This window comes from Oncorhynchus kisutch, linkage group LG17 (genome assembly GCF_002021735.2).
Source record: "Oncorhynchus kisutch isolate 150728-3 linkage group LG17, Okis_V2, whole genome shotgun sequence".
NCBI classification, from domain to species: Eukaryota; Metazoa; Chordata; class Actinopteri; order Salmoniformes; family Salmonidae; genus Oncorhynchus; species Oncorhynchus kisutch.
In genome coordinates, this window is record NC_034190.2 from 81,716,543 (window position 1) to 81,734,365 (window position 17,823).

Consider the following 17,823-nt stretch of genomic DNA (forward strand, 5'->3'; position numbering starts at 1 on the left):
GTTTGGGACGCCGCTCTCATGTCTTTCACCCTCTACGTTACCTGTATGTTCCCAATATACCACAGGACAGGACATTCAGGAGACGGCTCTTCACTCCACTAGGGCTGACCTACCTGAAAAACTGGCACAGAGGGTAAGAGATATTCTGATTTCAAATGAGTAATATTAATGATGTCTAATTTGATGAATATTACATATTATACAACGGAAATTTAAACTTTAAGCTACACAGCTGATCTAGTACAAACGTAATTATGGATGATTATCTATAACCCCAGACAATTACAGGCCCAAGAAAATGTTTTTATGTTGTCACAATTCAAACATAATTTTGAGCAGCTCTACTGTTTTTCCGTGTTTACAGAATTCCTATTCAAAACAGAATGAAGTGGCCAGTTCTTGTGACGTGTTCTGTGGGACTGTGGCACGTTGCAATGTCACTGAAAATCTGTGCCTTTAACGTTCAGAGCTTTGGGGAGGCGAAAGCTAACAACAAAAAGATTATGGGAATTCTGATCAAGGTAGGTGTAAGAGACAAGAACTGTGAAGATAGCTAAAACTAAACGCCTAAACTAGACAGCTACAACTAAACAATTAAACTAGACCGCTACTACTAAACTAGAGAGCTACAACTAAACAACTAAACTAAACAGTTACCACTAAACAACTAAACTAAACAGTTACCACTAAACAACTAAACTAGACAGCTACAACTAAGTTAAACAGCTACAACTAAACTAGACAGCTACAACTAAGTTAAACAGCTACAACTAAACTAGACAGCTACTACTAAGCTAAACAGCTACAACTAAACTAGACAGCTACTACTAAACAACTAAACTAGACAGTGTCACGTCCTGACTATAGAAAACCTGTATTTTCTATGGTCAGGGCGTGACTAGGGGTTTTTGTTCTAGTTTATATTTTCTATGTGGGGTTCTAGGTTTGATTTTCTATGTTGGTGATTTGTATGATTCCCAATTAGAGGCAGCTGGTTATCGTTGTCTCTAATTGGGGATCATACTTAAGTAGCATTTTTCCCACCTGTGGATTATGGGATATTGTTTATGTTTAGTTGCACAGTATTTGTCGTCACGGTTCGTTTGGTCTTTATTATTTTGTATTTTGCTTAAATTTCACTTTATTCAATAAAATATGTGGAACTCTACGTATGCTGCGCCTTGGTCCGACCATCATTATTACGAACGATATGACAGACAGCTACTACTAAACAACTAAACTAGTACTAAACAACCACACATCTACTACTAAACAACTAAACAGCTACTACTAAACAACTAAACTAGTACTAAACAACCACACAGCTACTACTAAACAACTAAACAGCTACTACTAAACAACTAAACTAGTACTAAACAACCACACAGCTACTACTAAACAACCAGACAGCTACTACTAAACAACTAGACAGCTACTACTAAACAACCAGACAGCCACTACTAAACAACTAAACAGCTACTACTAAACAACTAAACTAGACAGCTACTACTAAACAACTAGACAGCTACTACTAAACAACTAGACAGCTACTACTAAACAACTAAACAGTTACTACTAAACAACCAGACAGCTACTACTAAACAACTAAACAGCTACTACTAAACAACTAGACAGCTACTACTAAACAACTAGACAGCTACTACTAAACAACTAAACAGCTACTACTAAACAACAAGACAGCTACTACTAAACAACTAGACAGCTACTTCTAAACAACTAGACAGCCTCAACTAAACAACTAGACAGCTACTACTAAACAACTAAACAGCTACTACTAAACAACTAGACAGCTACTACTAAACTAGACAGCTACTACTAAACAACTAAACAGCTACTACTAAACAACTAGACAGCTACTACTAAACAACTAGACAGCTACTACTAAACAACCAGACAGCTACTACTAAACAACCAGACAGCTACTACTAAACAACCAGACAGCTACTACTAAACAACTAGACAGCTACTACTAAACAACTAGACAGCTACTACTAAACAACTAGACAGCTACTACTAAACAACCAGACAGCTACTACTAAACAACCAGACAGCTACTACTAAACAACCAGACAGCTACTACTAAACAACTAGACAGCTACTACTAAACAACAAGACAGCTACTACTAAACAACTAGACAGCTACTTCTAAACAACTAGACAGCCTCAACTAAACAACTAGACAGCTACTACTAAACAACTAAACAGCTACTACTAAACAACTAGACAGCTACTACTAAACTAGACAGCTACTACTAAACAACTAAACAGCTACTACTAAACAACTAGACAGCTACTACTAAACAACTAGACAGCTACTACTAAACAACCAGACAGCTACTACTAAACAACCAGACAGCTACTACTAAACAACCAGACAGCTACTACTAAACAACTAGACAGCTACTACTAAACAACTAGACAGCTACTACTAAACAACTAGACAGCTACTACTAAACAACCAGACAGCTACTACTAAACAACCAGACAGCTACTACTAAACAACTAAACAGCTACTACTAAACAACCAGACAGCTACTACTAAACAACCAGACAGCTACTACTAAACAACCAGACAGCTACTACTAAACAACTAGACAGCTACTACTAAACAACTAGACAGCTACTACTAAACAACTAGACAGCTACTACTAAACAACCAGACAGCTACTACTAAACAACCAGACAGCTACTACTAAACAACTAAACAGCTACTACTAAACAACTAGACAGCTACTACTAAACAACTAAACAGCTACAACTAAACAACTACTGCTAGAAAACTACAACTAAACAGCCTTTAGTTGAGCTCAAAAGCCTTTATCTTTCGTTGGCTTTTCTACAGAAATATTTGGTGTTCGACTAGGATGCCTTAAAGATCAACCAGTCGATTGGCGACCACTGTGTTTCGTTCATTTTTGTTCTATTATCTAAACAATAGGCCATAATTGATTTTGACCCAATGGGCCTGGCATATTCCCACGTTCAAGGAGCTTTCCGTTTTGATTTGTTTATTTTGTCTAAAAACCTTTAGGCCTACCTATAAAAATGTGTAGAAACAACTCTGCATCTCTGCCTAGACTGGCAAAACGGCTGTTTAGCATCCCCAGTGGCTCTGCGGGTGTGGAGAGAAAGTTCTCCGCTGTTGGCTGGTGTTGTGCCGAAAATCTCCCCCTGCCAGAATCCTCCCTCACCTTCGTGTGAACGCACACGCACGCAATTCTTCATTGCTGCGACTTGCTTGCTAGTTGAGATTTATGTTCACGTTAGGCTGCGTTTCATTTTACTTCTCCCCCCCCCTTCTAATTTCCTTCATTTTGTGACTAGAGTCAAGTTCTTTTTGTGGCACACATCCGAGTCAAATACTTTAAAATAGAACGAACTTCACGTCATCTCAGCCAAAAATAGGCAACCGAAATTAATAATGAATGTATGTGTGTTATATTAAACATATAGGATGGAGTCAAATGTAGGCAAGCAATAAACATTTCAGAACAATAAGACATGGGAGAGATGACGAATTTTGGCTGATATGACGCATTTATATTTATAGACTAATACACTTGAAGCAAATAGCCAAACCGAAAATTGCAGACATTACTAGTGACCCCCCCGCGATCACACCGACATAAAAAAAAATGAAACGCAGCCTAACGTGATCAGAAATCTCAATTTGCAAGCAAGTCGAAGCAATGAAGAATTGAGTTCGTGCGCGTCCACGCGAAGGGGGGTGGACATAATTCTGTCAGGGGGGAGATTTTCAGCACAACACCGGCTCTCCGAGCGCCATCGCATGAGTCTGAAGCTACAGACTGGTCAAACTCGTGTTTCTAACTTTTTTTTAACCTTTATTTTACTAGGCAAGTCAGTTAAGAACAAATTCTTATTTTCAATGACGGTCTAGGAACAGTGGGTTAACTGTCTGTTCAGGGGCAGAACGACAGATTTGTACCTTGTCAGCTCGGGGATTTTACTAGTTACTAGTCCAACGCTCTAACCACTAGGCACTAATCCCCCTGTGGATGCTTGGAGCGGTAGGAAAATACATGAAGCACCATGAGCGATGAGCCTGATTTCCAACTGCTCATCTCGACTCACAAACTCTGGTCACCACTATTCTGTGTTCATTATTATGGTATTTTTGATATCCAACAATATAACCAAAAGCTGTTTCCCTCCCCTTCCCAGATTCTTGCTCGCTGTGACCTGTGTTTGATCCAGGAGGTTCGAGATGCAAAAGGTGAAGCCATACCTACACTGGTGAAGGATCTTAACAGGTACATAACATGATCTTAACAGGTACATAACATGATCTTAACAGGATCTTAACAGGTACATAACATGATCTTAACAGGTACATAACAGGATCTTAACAGGATCTTAACAGGATCTTAACAGGTACATAACAGGAGCTTAACAGGTACATAACAGGAGCTTAACAGGATCTTAACAGGTACATAACAGGATCTTAACAGGATCTTAACAGGATCTTAACAGGTACATAACAGGAGCTTAACAGGATCTTAACAGGTACACAACAGGAGCTTAACAGGTACACAACAGGAGCTTAACAGGATCTTAACAGGTACACAACAGGATCTTAACAGGTACACAACAGGAGCTTAACAGGTACACAACAGGAGCTTAACAGGATCTTAACAGGTACACAACAGGATCTTAACAGGTACACAACAGGATCTTAACAGGTACATAACAGGATCTTAACAGGTACATAACAGGATCTTAACAGGTACATAACAGGAGCTTAACAGGTACATAACAGGAGCTTAACAGGATCTTAACAGGTACACAACAGGATCTTAACAGGTACATAACAGGATCTTAACAGGTACATAACAGGATCTTAACAGGATCGTAACAGGATCTTAACAGGTACACAACACGGGGGGGGGGGGGGGTCTTGAAATTGCTTTGTTGACCTTTTTAAAAAATGTGTGTTATGTTTTTAGATATGGATGAGGCAGAGAGAGTGAGTCAGGTTAACATGTTTACTGAAGTAATATGGCAACAATACAGGCTGTATACAGCAGGGTCCACCATTACAGAATATACAGTATGTAGAGAGGAAGTCTTATCACGGTTAGGGTTCTAATCGTCAACTGATGTCTGTTTGTCATTCCACCATCAGCTTTGACAAATCACATGCATACTCCTACGTGGAGAGTAAGAGACTGGGGAAGAAAACCTACAAAGAGCAATATGTCTACATTTACAAGTAAGCTGTTTACATTTTTACACAGACTTTACATTAAACTTTACATTTTAGATAAGAATCTTTAAAACACTGCAGCACTCCTAATTTCTAGTATACTCTCTCTCGTTTGATTGGTTGGTTGGTTGATTGATTAATTGGCTTGAATCATCTCTAGGAAAGATGTGCTGCAGGTCCGAGAGCATTGCCAGTATCCTGAGCTAGAGGGAGGAGAGGGGACGAATAACGACACTGAGGTTTTCTCCAGAGAGCCTTTCATTGTCCGGTTTCACTCACCCACTACCTGTGAGAACTTTCCATATATCAATCACCGTCTTAAGTTATAATGTCATATCATCTCATATCATGCAATTTGGAGATAGGAACATGCCATGTGTTAAAGGATTTTAGGATACCTTAGACAGATAGTCCTAGCCTGGTCTCTTACATCTGTTTGTGCTGTCTTGCCAGCCATGTGACCATATGGGGTTGTCAAGACGACAGTGTTGTTTTCATGTCTACCTAAAGCGAGACCGATTCAAGACCTAGACCGGGAGGGGGGGGGGGGGGGGGGGGGGGGGGGGTGAGACCGATTCAAGACCTAAACCAGAGGGGGGTGAGACCGATTCAAGACCGGAGGGGGGCGAGATCGATTCAAGACCTAGACCGGAGGGGGGCGAGACCGATTCAAAACCTAGACCGTAGGGGGGCGAGACCGATTCAAGACCTAGACCGGGGGGGACCGATTCAAGACCTAAACCAGAGGGGGGTGGGACCGATCCAAGACCTAAACCAGAGGGGGGCGAGACCGATTCAAGACCTAGACCGGATGGGGGCTAGACCGATTCAAGGCCTAGACCGGAGGGGGGCGAGACCGATTCAAGACCTAGACCGGGGGGGACCGATTCAAGACCTAAACCAGAGGGGGGTGAGACCGATCCAAGACCTAAACCAGAGGGGGGCGAGACCGATTCAAGACCTAGACCGGATGGGGGCTAGACCGATTCAAGGCCTAGACCGGAGGGGGGCGAGACCGATTCAAGACCTAGACCGGATGAGGGCGAGACCGATTCAAGACCTAGACCGGATGGGGGCGAGACCGATTCAAGACCTAGACCGGAGGGGGGCGAGACCGATTCAAGACCTAGACCGGAGTGGGGCGAAACCGATTCAAGACCTAGACCGGAGGGGGCCGAGACCTATTCAAGACCTAGACCGGAGGGGGCCGAGACCAATTCTCGGGCCAAAATGCTTGAAGACATGGCTAAAGGTCAATCAGATTTGTGAACATGGTCCCTAGCTGTGTGTTGCCGCTCTCCATGTTGTCTGTTGTCTGTTGTCTGTAGCTTGTGAGGTGTGGAAACACTTTGTTGCTTTTATGAATTTTGTCTTGCTGCTTTTTGTTTTATGTTGCTCTGTCTGTATGCTACGTCTTGCTTGTCCTATGTTGCTCTGTCTGTATGCTATGTCTTGCTTGTCCTATGTTGCTATGTCTTGCTTGTTCTATGTTGCTATTGTCTATATTGTAATTGTTTTTAATAACCTGCCCAGGGACTGCGGTTGAAAATTAGCCGGCTGGCTAAAACCGGCACTTTTACTGAAATGTTGATTAATGTGCACTGTCCCTGTAAAAATAAAAATAAACTCAATAAATAAACTCAAACCGGATGGGGGCGAGACCGATTCAAGACCTAGACCGGAGGGGGGCGAGACCGATTCAAGACCTAGACCGGAGTGGGGCGAGACCGATTCAAGACCTAGACCGGAGTGGGGCGAGACCGATTCAAGACCTAGACCGGAGGGGGGCGAGACCGATTCAAGACCTAGACCGGAGGGGGGTGAGACCGATTCAAGACCTAGACCGGATGGGGCCGAGACCGATTCAAGACCTAGACCGGAGGGGGGCGAGACCGATTCAAGACCTAGACCGGAGGGGGGCGAGACCGATTCAAGACCTAGACCGGAGTGGGGCGAGACCGATTCAAGACCTAGACCGGAGGGGGGCGAGATCGATTCAAGACCCAGACCGGAGGGGGGCGAGACCGATTCAAGACCTAGACCGGAGGGGGGCGAGACCGATTCAAGACCTAGACACCTTGAACGGAAAAATGTGAGTGATGGTGTTAGGCTACCATAGGGTTGTGTGAACAGTGTGGTTGTGGTTGTTGCTTTGGGTATTTTATTAGGATCCCCATTAGCTGTTGCAAAAAAAAGCCGCAGCTTCCTGGGGTCCACACAGAACATGAAACATGATATAATACAGAACGTTAATAGACAACAACAGCTTAAGGACAGAACTACATCAGTTTAAAAAGACATATCAAAACATACACACAAACTATCTAGGTCAAATAGGGGAGAAGAGTTGTGCCATGAGGTGTTGCTTTATCTGTTTTTTAAACCAGGTTTGCTGTTAATTTAAGCCATATGAGATGGACGGGAGTTCCATGCAATAATGGCTCTATATAATATTGTATCATGACACAAGGTGAAACCCAGATGCAGACACAGGAGGCAGATGGTTGGAGTCTTACAATGTTTATTAATCCAAAAGGAGTAGGCAAGAGAATGGTCGTGGACAGGAAAATAGGTCATAACCAGATCAGAGTCCATGGGGTACAGAGTGGCAGACAGGCTCGTGGTCAAGGCAGGCAGAATGGTCAGGCAGGCTGGTGCAGAGTCCAGAAACAGGCACGGGTTAAAACCGGGAGGACCAGAAAAAGGAGAATAGGAAAAACGCTGGTTGACTTGCTAGAACCGCCATATACACTTGAAACAAATATCCAAACCGAAAACTGCAGACACAAATGCTTTATGCTACTAAGAACAGTGAAATGTAGGCTAAACTGACAACGGAGTGAATAGCAGAAATCTCAACTAGCAAGCAAGTCGCAGCAATGAAGATCGCCAAGGGGCGGATTCTGGCAGGGGGGGAGATTTTCAGCACAACACCTGTTCTCCTTGCACAACACCTGTTCTCCTTGCACCATCGCATGAGCCGGAAGTCACAGACTGGCCAAACTCGTGTTTCTAAAAATGAATTCAAGATGAAGGAAAAAAGAAACCGCACACTGTTCTTGATAGTATAACTGATATTTAATAAGCGTACGTATCGGCCTCAGTCAGAGCTTTTGTGAGTTTATTTTTAAATTAGCACCCTTAAGTAGACCTAGCCCCACCCACATCCGTTCCACGCGTCGAATGGGGTTGCAGGCGAAGGAAAAACAAATAAGTGCTACCAAATATAACAATATGCATTTTATAAATATTCAAATAAAGTGTGTAAATACGATGTATTAAACACGTCTGTAAAACCACAATGAGGACATAGACCTACCGAGCAAGTTTTCATTAATCATTGAGTACATCGTACGAAAAACATCAGGGTAATCTTAAATAGGGGCAAAATTCATGTCTTTTACTCAGAGTATTATTAATATCACCTCGCCTGTCTGATATCTTAACTTTCTCAATGCCACAAAATCTAAAGGTGGAAATGTCATGCTTCAGGTCATTAAAATGTACTGCGACTGGATAATCCCTGTCGTTTCTCCTGGTTGAACTTTTATGTTCACTGATTCTCTGTTTGAGAGAACAAGAGGTTTTTACCTACATAGCAGAGCCCACATGGACATTTAATAATGTAAATAACATGGGTGGTGGAACACGTAATAATGTCATTTATTTGGAAGCATTTTCCTGTATGTGGGTGGCAGACATATTCACACTTCATCATATTGTTGCACTGTGCGCATCCTCTGCATTTAAAGCTACCATTTGGAAGAGGGCGTAAAAGAGCCTGATACTATCAAGAGCAGTGTGCGGTTTCTTTTTTCCTCTATCTTGTTCTCCTCTTACCATGCACCTGCAAAAAAAATTGCTCAATGTGCGAGTGCCTTTTGAATTTTAAAAATGAATTTTAAAAAATAAGATGAATTCAAAAGGCAATAATAAGTAATTTTTGGTTTAATTTGTAGGCTATTTAATTCTAAGTAAGTCACAGCCTATATGCGCAATGTATAGACTATAATTATTTAATACAACGAAATGTTGTTTAAATGCTGCGCGCTTTATGTCTCCACTAGCCTATTATGTCGAGTTCGCAAATACATCACAATGTATTCATTTGTAGGCTATAGCCTTGAACTAATTGAAATAATATAGCCTAAATAATTCATTTCCGTTCCTTCTTAGGCTCCATGTCTGGCTCCTGACCTATCTATAGTGGTTATTTAATGTATCCTTTATTTAACTAGGCAAGCCAGTTAAGAACACATTCGTATTTACAATGACGGCCTACCAGAAGGTAATTGGCATCCTGCGGGGACGGGGGCTGGGATTAAAAATTAAAAATCTATTAAAAATATAGGACAAAACACACATCACGATAAGAGAGACATCACAACACTACATAAAGAGAGACCTGCATGGCAGCAACATATGACAACACAGCATGTTAGCAACACAACATGACAACAACACGGTAGCACAACATGGTAGAAGCACAAAACATGGTACAGACAACAGCACAAAGAGTAAGAAGGTAGAGACAACAATACATCACGCGAAGCAACCACAACTGTCAGTAAGAGTGTCCATGAGTGAGTCACAGAATGAAGAGATTGAGATAAAACTGTACAGTTTGAGTGTTTGTTGCAGCTTGTTCCCGTTGCTAGCTGCAGCGAACTGAAAAGAGGAGCGACCCAGAGATGTGTGTGTGCTTTGGGGACCTTTAACCGAATGTGACTGGTAGAACGGGTGTTTATATGCTGTTTACAATGACATGTAGCCTATTTGAAATGGTGTGCGCTTCTTACGTTCACTTTTTCATATTTATTCAAATCATTTGAATTCAAATCCATATGGTTTGGTTTCAATACTTAAATACCAAATGGTAGATCCAGGTAGTCACAAAAATAGATGGGTGTTGGTTAAATTGTGATTTTAAATGAATGGAGCGAAATTGTAACGGGATTTTTTGTTGTTGTATGGAGCAGTTTTTAACAGAGCCGTAGTAAAGGACATGGAGCGGTGCGCGTGAGTGATGAGCTGTATTTCCAACCACTCAACTCCGAGAGAGACAAAGTTTTGAGGATATTTTTCAATTAAAGTAAAGAACAGTAATGTTATGAGTAAAGTAAGAGGCCCAGGTTTCAATAGGCGTTAAGATATTGTTTCATGAATGTGTCTATATTGGGCTCCCGAATGGCGCAGCGGTCTAAGGCTCTGCATCTCAGTGCTAGAGGCGTCACTAGAGACCCTGGTTTGATCCCGGGCTGTATTACAACCGGCTGTGATTGATCGGGAGTCCCATAGAGCAGCGCACAATTGGCCCAGCATTGTCAGGGGAGGGTTTAGCTGGGGTAGGCCTTCATTGTAAATAAGAATTTGTTCTTAACTGACTTGCCTAGTTAAATCAAAAACCATATATATTTGGCCTGGTGAAGCAGTTTTATGCGCTGACTGAATGAAAGCTGATAATTACTGTATGAGTTTTTTTTACTCCTTCTACTTCACAGCTGTCACCTGCAGCTCTATGGTGAGGGAGGGGTGGGGGAGGGGAATAAACCCTATACTATCCTGGAGCTTGAGTACAGGTCATTACAAGGCTGCTTCCTACCATTCTACGACAGCTGCTGGGGGCTGACACAGGCGGACTGACGCTGTCGTAGTCCATGTTGGGGTCAAACGACATTAGGAGGGGTAGCTCGGAACTGCTGAAAATTGATTTTAAAGAACTGATTCTAGGTCTGAAAGATTTTTTTTTTTTTTTAAAGGGGCCAATTATTGCCTATACTATCCTGGAGCTTGAGTACAGGTCATTACAAGGCTGCTTCCTACCATTCTACGGCCAATTATTGCAGGCCCGATAACATCGCTGTGCCACTGCTGTGAAATATTCATCAAGCTACTGGCATTACTAAGTCTACTGTAGCGTTGTTGGCCTCTATAAATAACACCTTCTGGAAACAGAACGTGTTCTACAGAAATGATGGGAGTCCATCCAAGTCATCTTGGCTCCTGGACCCTGTCCACGCATTTCAAGGCCGCGTTGAGACAATGACTTACCAGTGAACCAAAACCCTGCTGAGATGATCCCTACCATTGTGTCGCTGAGTTGTCATAGTGCTGCTATGGGTCATTGGCAATAATGTAAGCAACCTCATGTATGTCCCCTCTTAACTCCCCTGAATACCTCTGTTAATCCTACAGATATTGTATGCAGTAATCTTGCGCCTATGAACCTGAGTTATACTGTTAGCACTGAGGCGGTGGGCCCTATTAGGAGGTCCACCGTGTGCAGCTCACCCTGCACTATCATCTCAAACAAAAATAACACTGTCATATCTACCTCTGATAAGTCTCCCTGTAAAGCGATTAAAAACAATCAAGAATCCCAGAAAAGTGCTAAAAATTGCACACTTATTTAACTAGTCGAGTCAGTTAAGAACAAATTCTTATTTACAATGACGGTCTACCGGGGAACAGCCTTGTCATGGCAACACGACAGCTTTTTACCTTGTCAGCTCGGGAATTCAATCCATCAACCTTTCGGTTACTGACCCAATGCTCTAACCACTAGGCTACTTGCCGCACCAAATTAACATATACATGAACATATGTAGCCTAATAAACAAGGCTCATGAATTCAATAACTTACTAGTAACATATAACATTCATATACTGACTATCTCTTAAACTCACTTAGATAATACAGTACATTTGATGATACAGTGGTAGCAAAACATGATTTCAACATCTTCAGATGAGACAGGAATGCCAATGGTGGAGGTGTTGCCATTTATGTTCAGAGTCATATTCCTGTCAAGCTTAGAGAGGATCTCATGTCAAATGCTGTTGAAGTAATATGTTAACAGGTTCACCTGCCTCACCTAAAGCCCATTTTTGTAGGAGGCTGCTATAGACCACCAAGTGCTAACAGTCAGTATCTGGATAATAAACTCACTAACAGAAATGGGAATAATGTGTCCCTGAACAAAAGGGGGGTCAAAATCAAAAGTAACAGTGGCCACCAGCTGCATTAAGTACTGCAGTGCATCTCCTCCTCATGGACTGCAACAGATTTGCCAGTTCTTGCTGTGAGATGTTACCCCACTCGTCCACCAAGGCACCTGCAAGTTCTAAGACATTTCTGTGGGGAATGGCCCTAGCCGTCACCCTCCGATCCAACAGGTCCCAGACGTGCTCAATGGGATTGAGATCGGGCTCTTCGCTGGCCATGGCAGAACACTGACATTCCTCTCTTGCAGGAAATCACTCACAGAAAGAGCAGTATGGCTGGTGGCATTGTCATGCTGGAGGGTCATGTCAGGATGAGCCTGCAGGAAGGATACCACATGAGGGAGGAGGATGTCTTCCCTGTAACGCACAGCATTGAAATTGCCTGCAATGACAACAAGCTCAGTCCGATGATGCTGTGACACACCGCCCCATACCATGACGGACCCTCCACCTCCAAATCGATCCCGCTCCAGACTACAGGCCTCGGTGTAACACTCATTCCTTCGACGATAAACGCGAATCCGACCATCATCCCTGGTGAGACAAATCCGCGACTCGTCAGTGAAGAGCACTTTTTGCCAGCCCTGTCTGGTCCAGCGACGGTGGGTTTGTGCCCATAGGTGACATTGTTGCCAGTGCTGTCTGGTGAGGGCCTGCCTACAAGCCCTCAGTCCAGCCTCTCTCAGCCTATTGCGGACTGTCTGAGCACTGATGGAGGGATTGTGCATTCCTGGTGTAACTCGGGCAGTTGCTGTTGCCATCCTGTACCTGTCCTGCAGATGTGATGTTTGGATGTACCGATCCTGTGCATGTGTTGTTACACGTGGTCTGCCACTGCGAGGACAATCAGCTGTCCGTCCTGTCTCCCTGTAGCTCTGTCTTAGGTGTCTCACAGTACGGACATTGCAATTTATTGCCCTGGACACATCTGCAGTCCTCATTCCTCCTTGCACGCAGATGAGCAGGGACCCTGGGCATCTTTCTTTTGGTGTTTTTCAGAGTCAGTAGAAAGGTCTCTTTAGTGTCCTAAGTTTTCATATCTGTGACCTTAATTGCCTACCATCTGTCAGCTATTAGTGTCTTAACGACCGTTCCACAGGTGCATGTTCATTAATTGTTTATGTTTCATTGAACAAGCATGGGAAACAGTGTTTAAACCCTTTACAATCAAGATCTGTGAAGTTATTTTGATTTTTACGAATTATCTTTGAAAGACAGGATCCTGAAAAAGGGACGTTTCTTTTTTTCTGAGTTTGTGTGAAATGCTTGATAATTTATGTGACATCAACAGAGAGGTATATTTTCTGAGTGACCTGAATATTGACTGGCTTTCATGAAGCTGCCCACTCAGCAAAAAGTTTCAAACTGTAACCAGTGCCTGTAACCTAGTTCAGGTTATCAGTCAAGCTACCAGGACATTTACAAACAGCACAGGAATGAAATCATCAACATGTATTGATCACTTCTTTACTAATGCTGCAGAAAGGTGTTCGAACGCCGTATCCAGATCCTTTGGATGTCGTGATCACAATACAGTAGCCATATCTAGGAAAACCATAGTTCCAAAGGCTGGGCCTTATATAGTGTATAAGAGGTCATACAATACGTTTTGTAGTGATTCCTATGTTGAAGATCTGTGGTGTGTAATGAGGAGCAACCAGACACTGAACTAAAGCTAAACATTCACCCATTAAGAAAATGACTAAAAACGGTTAAATCGCTGAGGATTAATGAGGAATTGAAAAATTGTATGGTTGAGAGGGATGATGCAAAAGGAATGGCAAATAAGTCTGGCTGCACAGCCGTTTGGCAAACGTACTGTAAATTGAGAAAATCATGTGACTAAACCCAACAACAACAAGAATAAAACTACTATAAAACAAGATACATGATATAAAGAATGATGTAAAAAGCTTTGGAGCACCTTAAATGAAACTTTGGGCAAAAAGGCAAACTCGGCTCCATCATTCATTGAATCAGATGGCTCATTTGTCACAAAACCCACTGATATTGCCAACTACTTTAATTATTTTTTTCATTGGCAAGATTAGCAAATTTAGACATGGCATCACAATCACATCACATGACATGACAGCCACAAATTCTGAACCTTCATATCTAAGCATTTCTCACCAAATTATGAAGGGAAAAAAAACGTAATTTTGCAATTCGTGAAGTGAGTGTGTAAGAGGTGAAAAAATTGTCTATCAACAATGACCTGACAATTTGGATGAAAAATGACTGAGGATGATAGTGGATATTGCCACTCCTATTAGCCATCTCTTCAATCTAAGCCTACTAGAAAGTGTGTACCCTCAGGCCTGGAGGGAAGTAAAAGTCATTCCACTACCCAAGAATAGAAAAGCACCCTTTACTGGCTCAAACAGCCGATCAATCTAACACGACTCAGGATAAGACCCAGATGCAGACACAGGAAGCAGACAGTTTGAATCTCAGATGTTTATTACAAAACAGGGGACAGGCAAACGGCAGGTCAAGGGTCAGTAATCCAAGGCAGCGTCAATATGGGACAGAACGGCCTGCAGGCTCAGGGCAGAACTGGGACGACTAGAAAACAGAAACTAGAGATACTGGAAAAGACTTGACAAGATGAACTGGCAACAAACCAACAGAAAATGCAGGTATAAGTACACAGGGGATAATGGAGGAAGGTGGGAGACACCTGGTGGTGGGTGGGGACAAGCACAAGACAGGTGAAACAGATCAGGGTGTGACACAATCAGCCTGTTACCAACCCTTAGTAAACTTTTTGGGAAAATGGTGTTTAACCAGATATTTCACAGTAAACAAATTAACAGGTTTTCAGCATGCTTATAGGGAAGGAGAGAAATTTGAGAGAAGCCTCGCCAACATAATCCAAGTAGAGTCAGGCATACCCCAGGGCAGCTGTTTAGGCCCATTTTACTTTTTTTCAGTCTTTACTAATGACATGCCACTGGCTCTGAGTTAAGTGTCTATGTTTTTTAACCTTTATGCATGTTTTTTTAGCATGTTCTTAATGCTGATGACTCAACACTAAACACATCAGCTACCACAGCAAGTGAAATCACTGCAACACTTAACAAAGAGCTGCAGTCAGATTCAGAATGGGTGGCAAAAAATAAGTTAGTCCTCAATATTTCAAAAACATAAAGCATTGTATTTGGGACAAATGATTCACAAAACCCTAAATCTTGTAATGAATAATGTGGAAATTGAGGCAGTTGAGGTCAACTGTCATGGTCCAAACCTATTGATGCAACAGTAGCTAAGCTGGGGTCTTTCCATAATAAAGCGTAGTTTTGTCAGACCTGGACTACTGTTCAGTCGTGTGGTCAGGTGCCACAAAGAGGGACTTAGGAAAATTACAATTGGCCGTGAACATGGCAGCACAGCGGGCCCTTAAAATATACACAGAGAGCTAACATTAATAACATGCATGTCAATCTCTTCTGGCTCAAAGTAGAGGAGGGATTGACTTCATCACTACTTGTATTTGTTAGAGGTATTGACATGTTGAATGCACCGAGCTGTCTGTTTAGACTACTAGCACAAAGCTCAGACACCCATGCATACCCCACAAGACCAAAGGTATCTTCCAAGTCCAGAACAGACTATGGGAGGCACACAGTACTACATAGAGACATGACTACATGTAACTCTATTCCACATCAAATAACTCGTGCAAGCAGTAAAATTAGATTTTTTTTTAAACAGATAAAACATCTGCAGACTGTGAAGAGACACACACACACACACGATAACATACGCACTTTGTGTTGTAGATATGTATTAGTAGAGTAGTGGCCTGAGGGAACACACTTAATGTGTTGCGAAATCTGTTGTGAAATGTAATGTAATGGGGATCCATAATAAATACAAATACAAATATTCCGCTGGTCTTGGGAGGAAATGATAAGTCCTCACTGTCCGAGACCGAGTCAAAACTGAGTAAAAATGTATCCGACACCGAGACAAGATCATGACACTCAACATGTGGTCTCGAGACCAGACTCGACAACACTGTCAGAAATAGATCTGGGACAAGGGATCTGGGACAAGGCTAAGATACTCCTATCAAACTCCCAAAATTATAAATGATATAAGAGGAATTTCTTTTAAATCTCTCCTTCTGCAGTGGTGAAGGATTTTGTCTTGGTGGGTCAACACACCTGTCCCAAAACAGCAATGAAAGAGATCGATGAACTCTACACTGTTTTCAATGGGATCTGCAAGAAGTGGAAGACTGAGGTTAGTTGGTTTAAATAACTGATATCAGATAACATTACTAGAAGCTCCTCAGATTTCTAGCATCTTATTCCTTTCTCTTGATAATAACTAACTATGTTGTGTTTATTTGTTTGATACTGGTCATCTGTCTTCCTCTAGAATGTGGTGATCTTAGGGGACCTGAACGCAGCCTGCAGCTACATCACCATCAAGGGCTTTAGAGCTGTGCGTTTGAGAAGCGACCCCAAGTTCCGCTGGCTGATTGGAGATGAACAGGATACAACCGTTCGGCAGAAGACACACTGCGCTTACGACAGGTCAGTGACCCATACAATAGAATCATTGTAGAAGACTTGGATGTGTGCTGGTACATGTGTTCTGTATGTTTATCTGTGGGTGAAGCTTCTTCTTGCTGTAATCATGATATGTCTCCTCTCTCTCTATACGTCATACTCCAGGATAGTTATTCATGGCAGAGAGATGATCTCTGGGATAGTTCCAGATTCAGCTAAACCCTTCAACTTTAAAGAGGAGTTCCACCTTACTGAAGAAGAGGTAACTTAACTTCTCAGACATTTTAAATCAGTTGATATGTATAATATAAGTTTAAATTAACTTGTATTCTTTTTTGATTGACCGATTTTGATTATGTGTTTGTTTACATTTAGGCCTTGGAAGTCAGCGACCACTTCCCAGTAGAAGTTGACCTGAAGCCCATCCATCGCTATCTCCTGCGCCATGAACTTTAACCCCCACTGCACCATCAACATTACCAACAACCATTGCAATTATGTTTTTACTCCCAATTATTTCAGTTGTATTTATTTATTTCAAATTATTTTAGGTACTTAAATTAAATTATGTAGGAGTTTAGAAAAAAAATTAAGAGTGATTTTTTGTTGGAATTTATACTGTACCGAACTGTATATACTATTAAGGAAAATAAACAAACTGTCTTTGTCTGCACAGAGACTAATAAACGTAATATATTGGATATCTAAATATTGTGATGTAGAATGAATTCTACTTTGGATTAATCCCTAACTCAGACTAACATAAGGAAATCAGTCAATTTAAATAAATTCATTAGGCCCGTATCTATGGATTTCACATGACTGTGCAGGGGCGCAGCCGTGGGTGGGCCTGGGAGGGCATAGGCCCACCCACTGGGGAGCCAGGGCCAGCCAATCAGAATGAGTTTTTCCCCACAAAAGGGCTTTATCACAGACAGAAATACTCCTCGGTTTCATCAGCTGTCCTGGTGGCTGGTCTCAGAAGATCCCGCATGTAAAGAAGCCGGATGTGGAGGTCCTGGGCTGGTTTATGGTAGAGAAATGAAC

The 17,823-nt window shown here is 42.1% G+C and overlaps 1 protein-coding gene across 1 annotated transcript; it reads left to right on the plus strand.

Moving 5' to 3' along the window:
* Window positions 1-17,485, plus strand: dnase1l1l (deoxyribonuclease I-like 1-like). Its single transcript, XM_031794781.1, has 9 exons — window positions 1-133; window positions 365-521; window positions 4,207-4,295; window positions 5,168-5,254; window positions 5,409-5,536; window positions 16,392-16,504; window positions 16,643-16,800; window positions 16,942-17,038; window positions 17,152-17,485. Exons 2-9 carry the CDS (start codon window positions 384-386, stop codon window positions 17,230-17,232), a joined length of 891 nt encoding a protein of 296 aa, XP_031650641.1. The 5' UTR covers window positions 1-133; window positions 365-383; the 3' UTR covers window positions 17,233-17,485.
* Window positions 17,486-17,823: the final 338 nt, after the last annotated feature.

What these genes read in the sequence shown, in the direction of transcription:
- dnase1l1l (XM_031794781.1), top strand. Translation starts at nt 384, where the DNA reads ATGAAGTGGCCAGTTCTTGTGACGTGTTCTGTGGGACTGTGGCACGTT. An exon ending in GCAAGAAGTGGAAGACTGAG is followed by an intron (nt 16,505 to 16,642) that starts GTTAGTTGGTTT and finishes GTCTTCCTCTAG; the next exon opens with AATGTGGTGATCTTAGGGGA. An exon ending in TCCACCTTACTGAAGAAGAG is followed by an intron (nt 17,039 to 17,151) that starts GTAACTTAACTT and finishes GTTTACATTTAG; the next exon opens with GCCTTGGAAGTCAGCGACCA.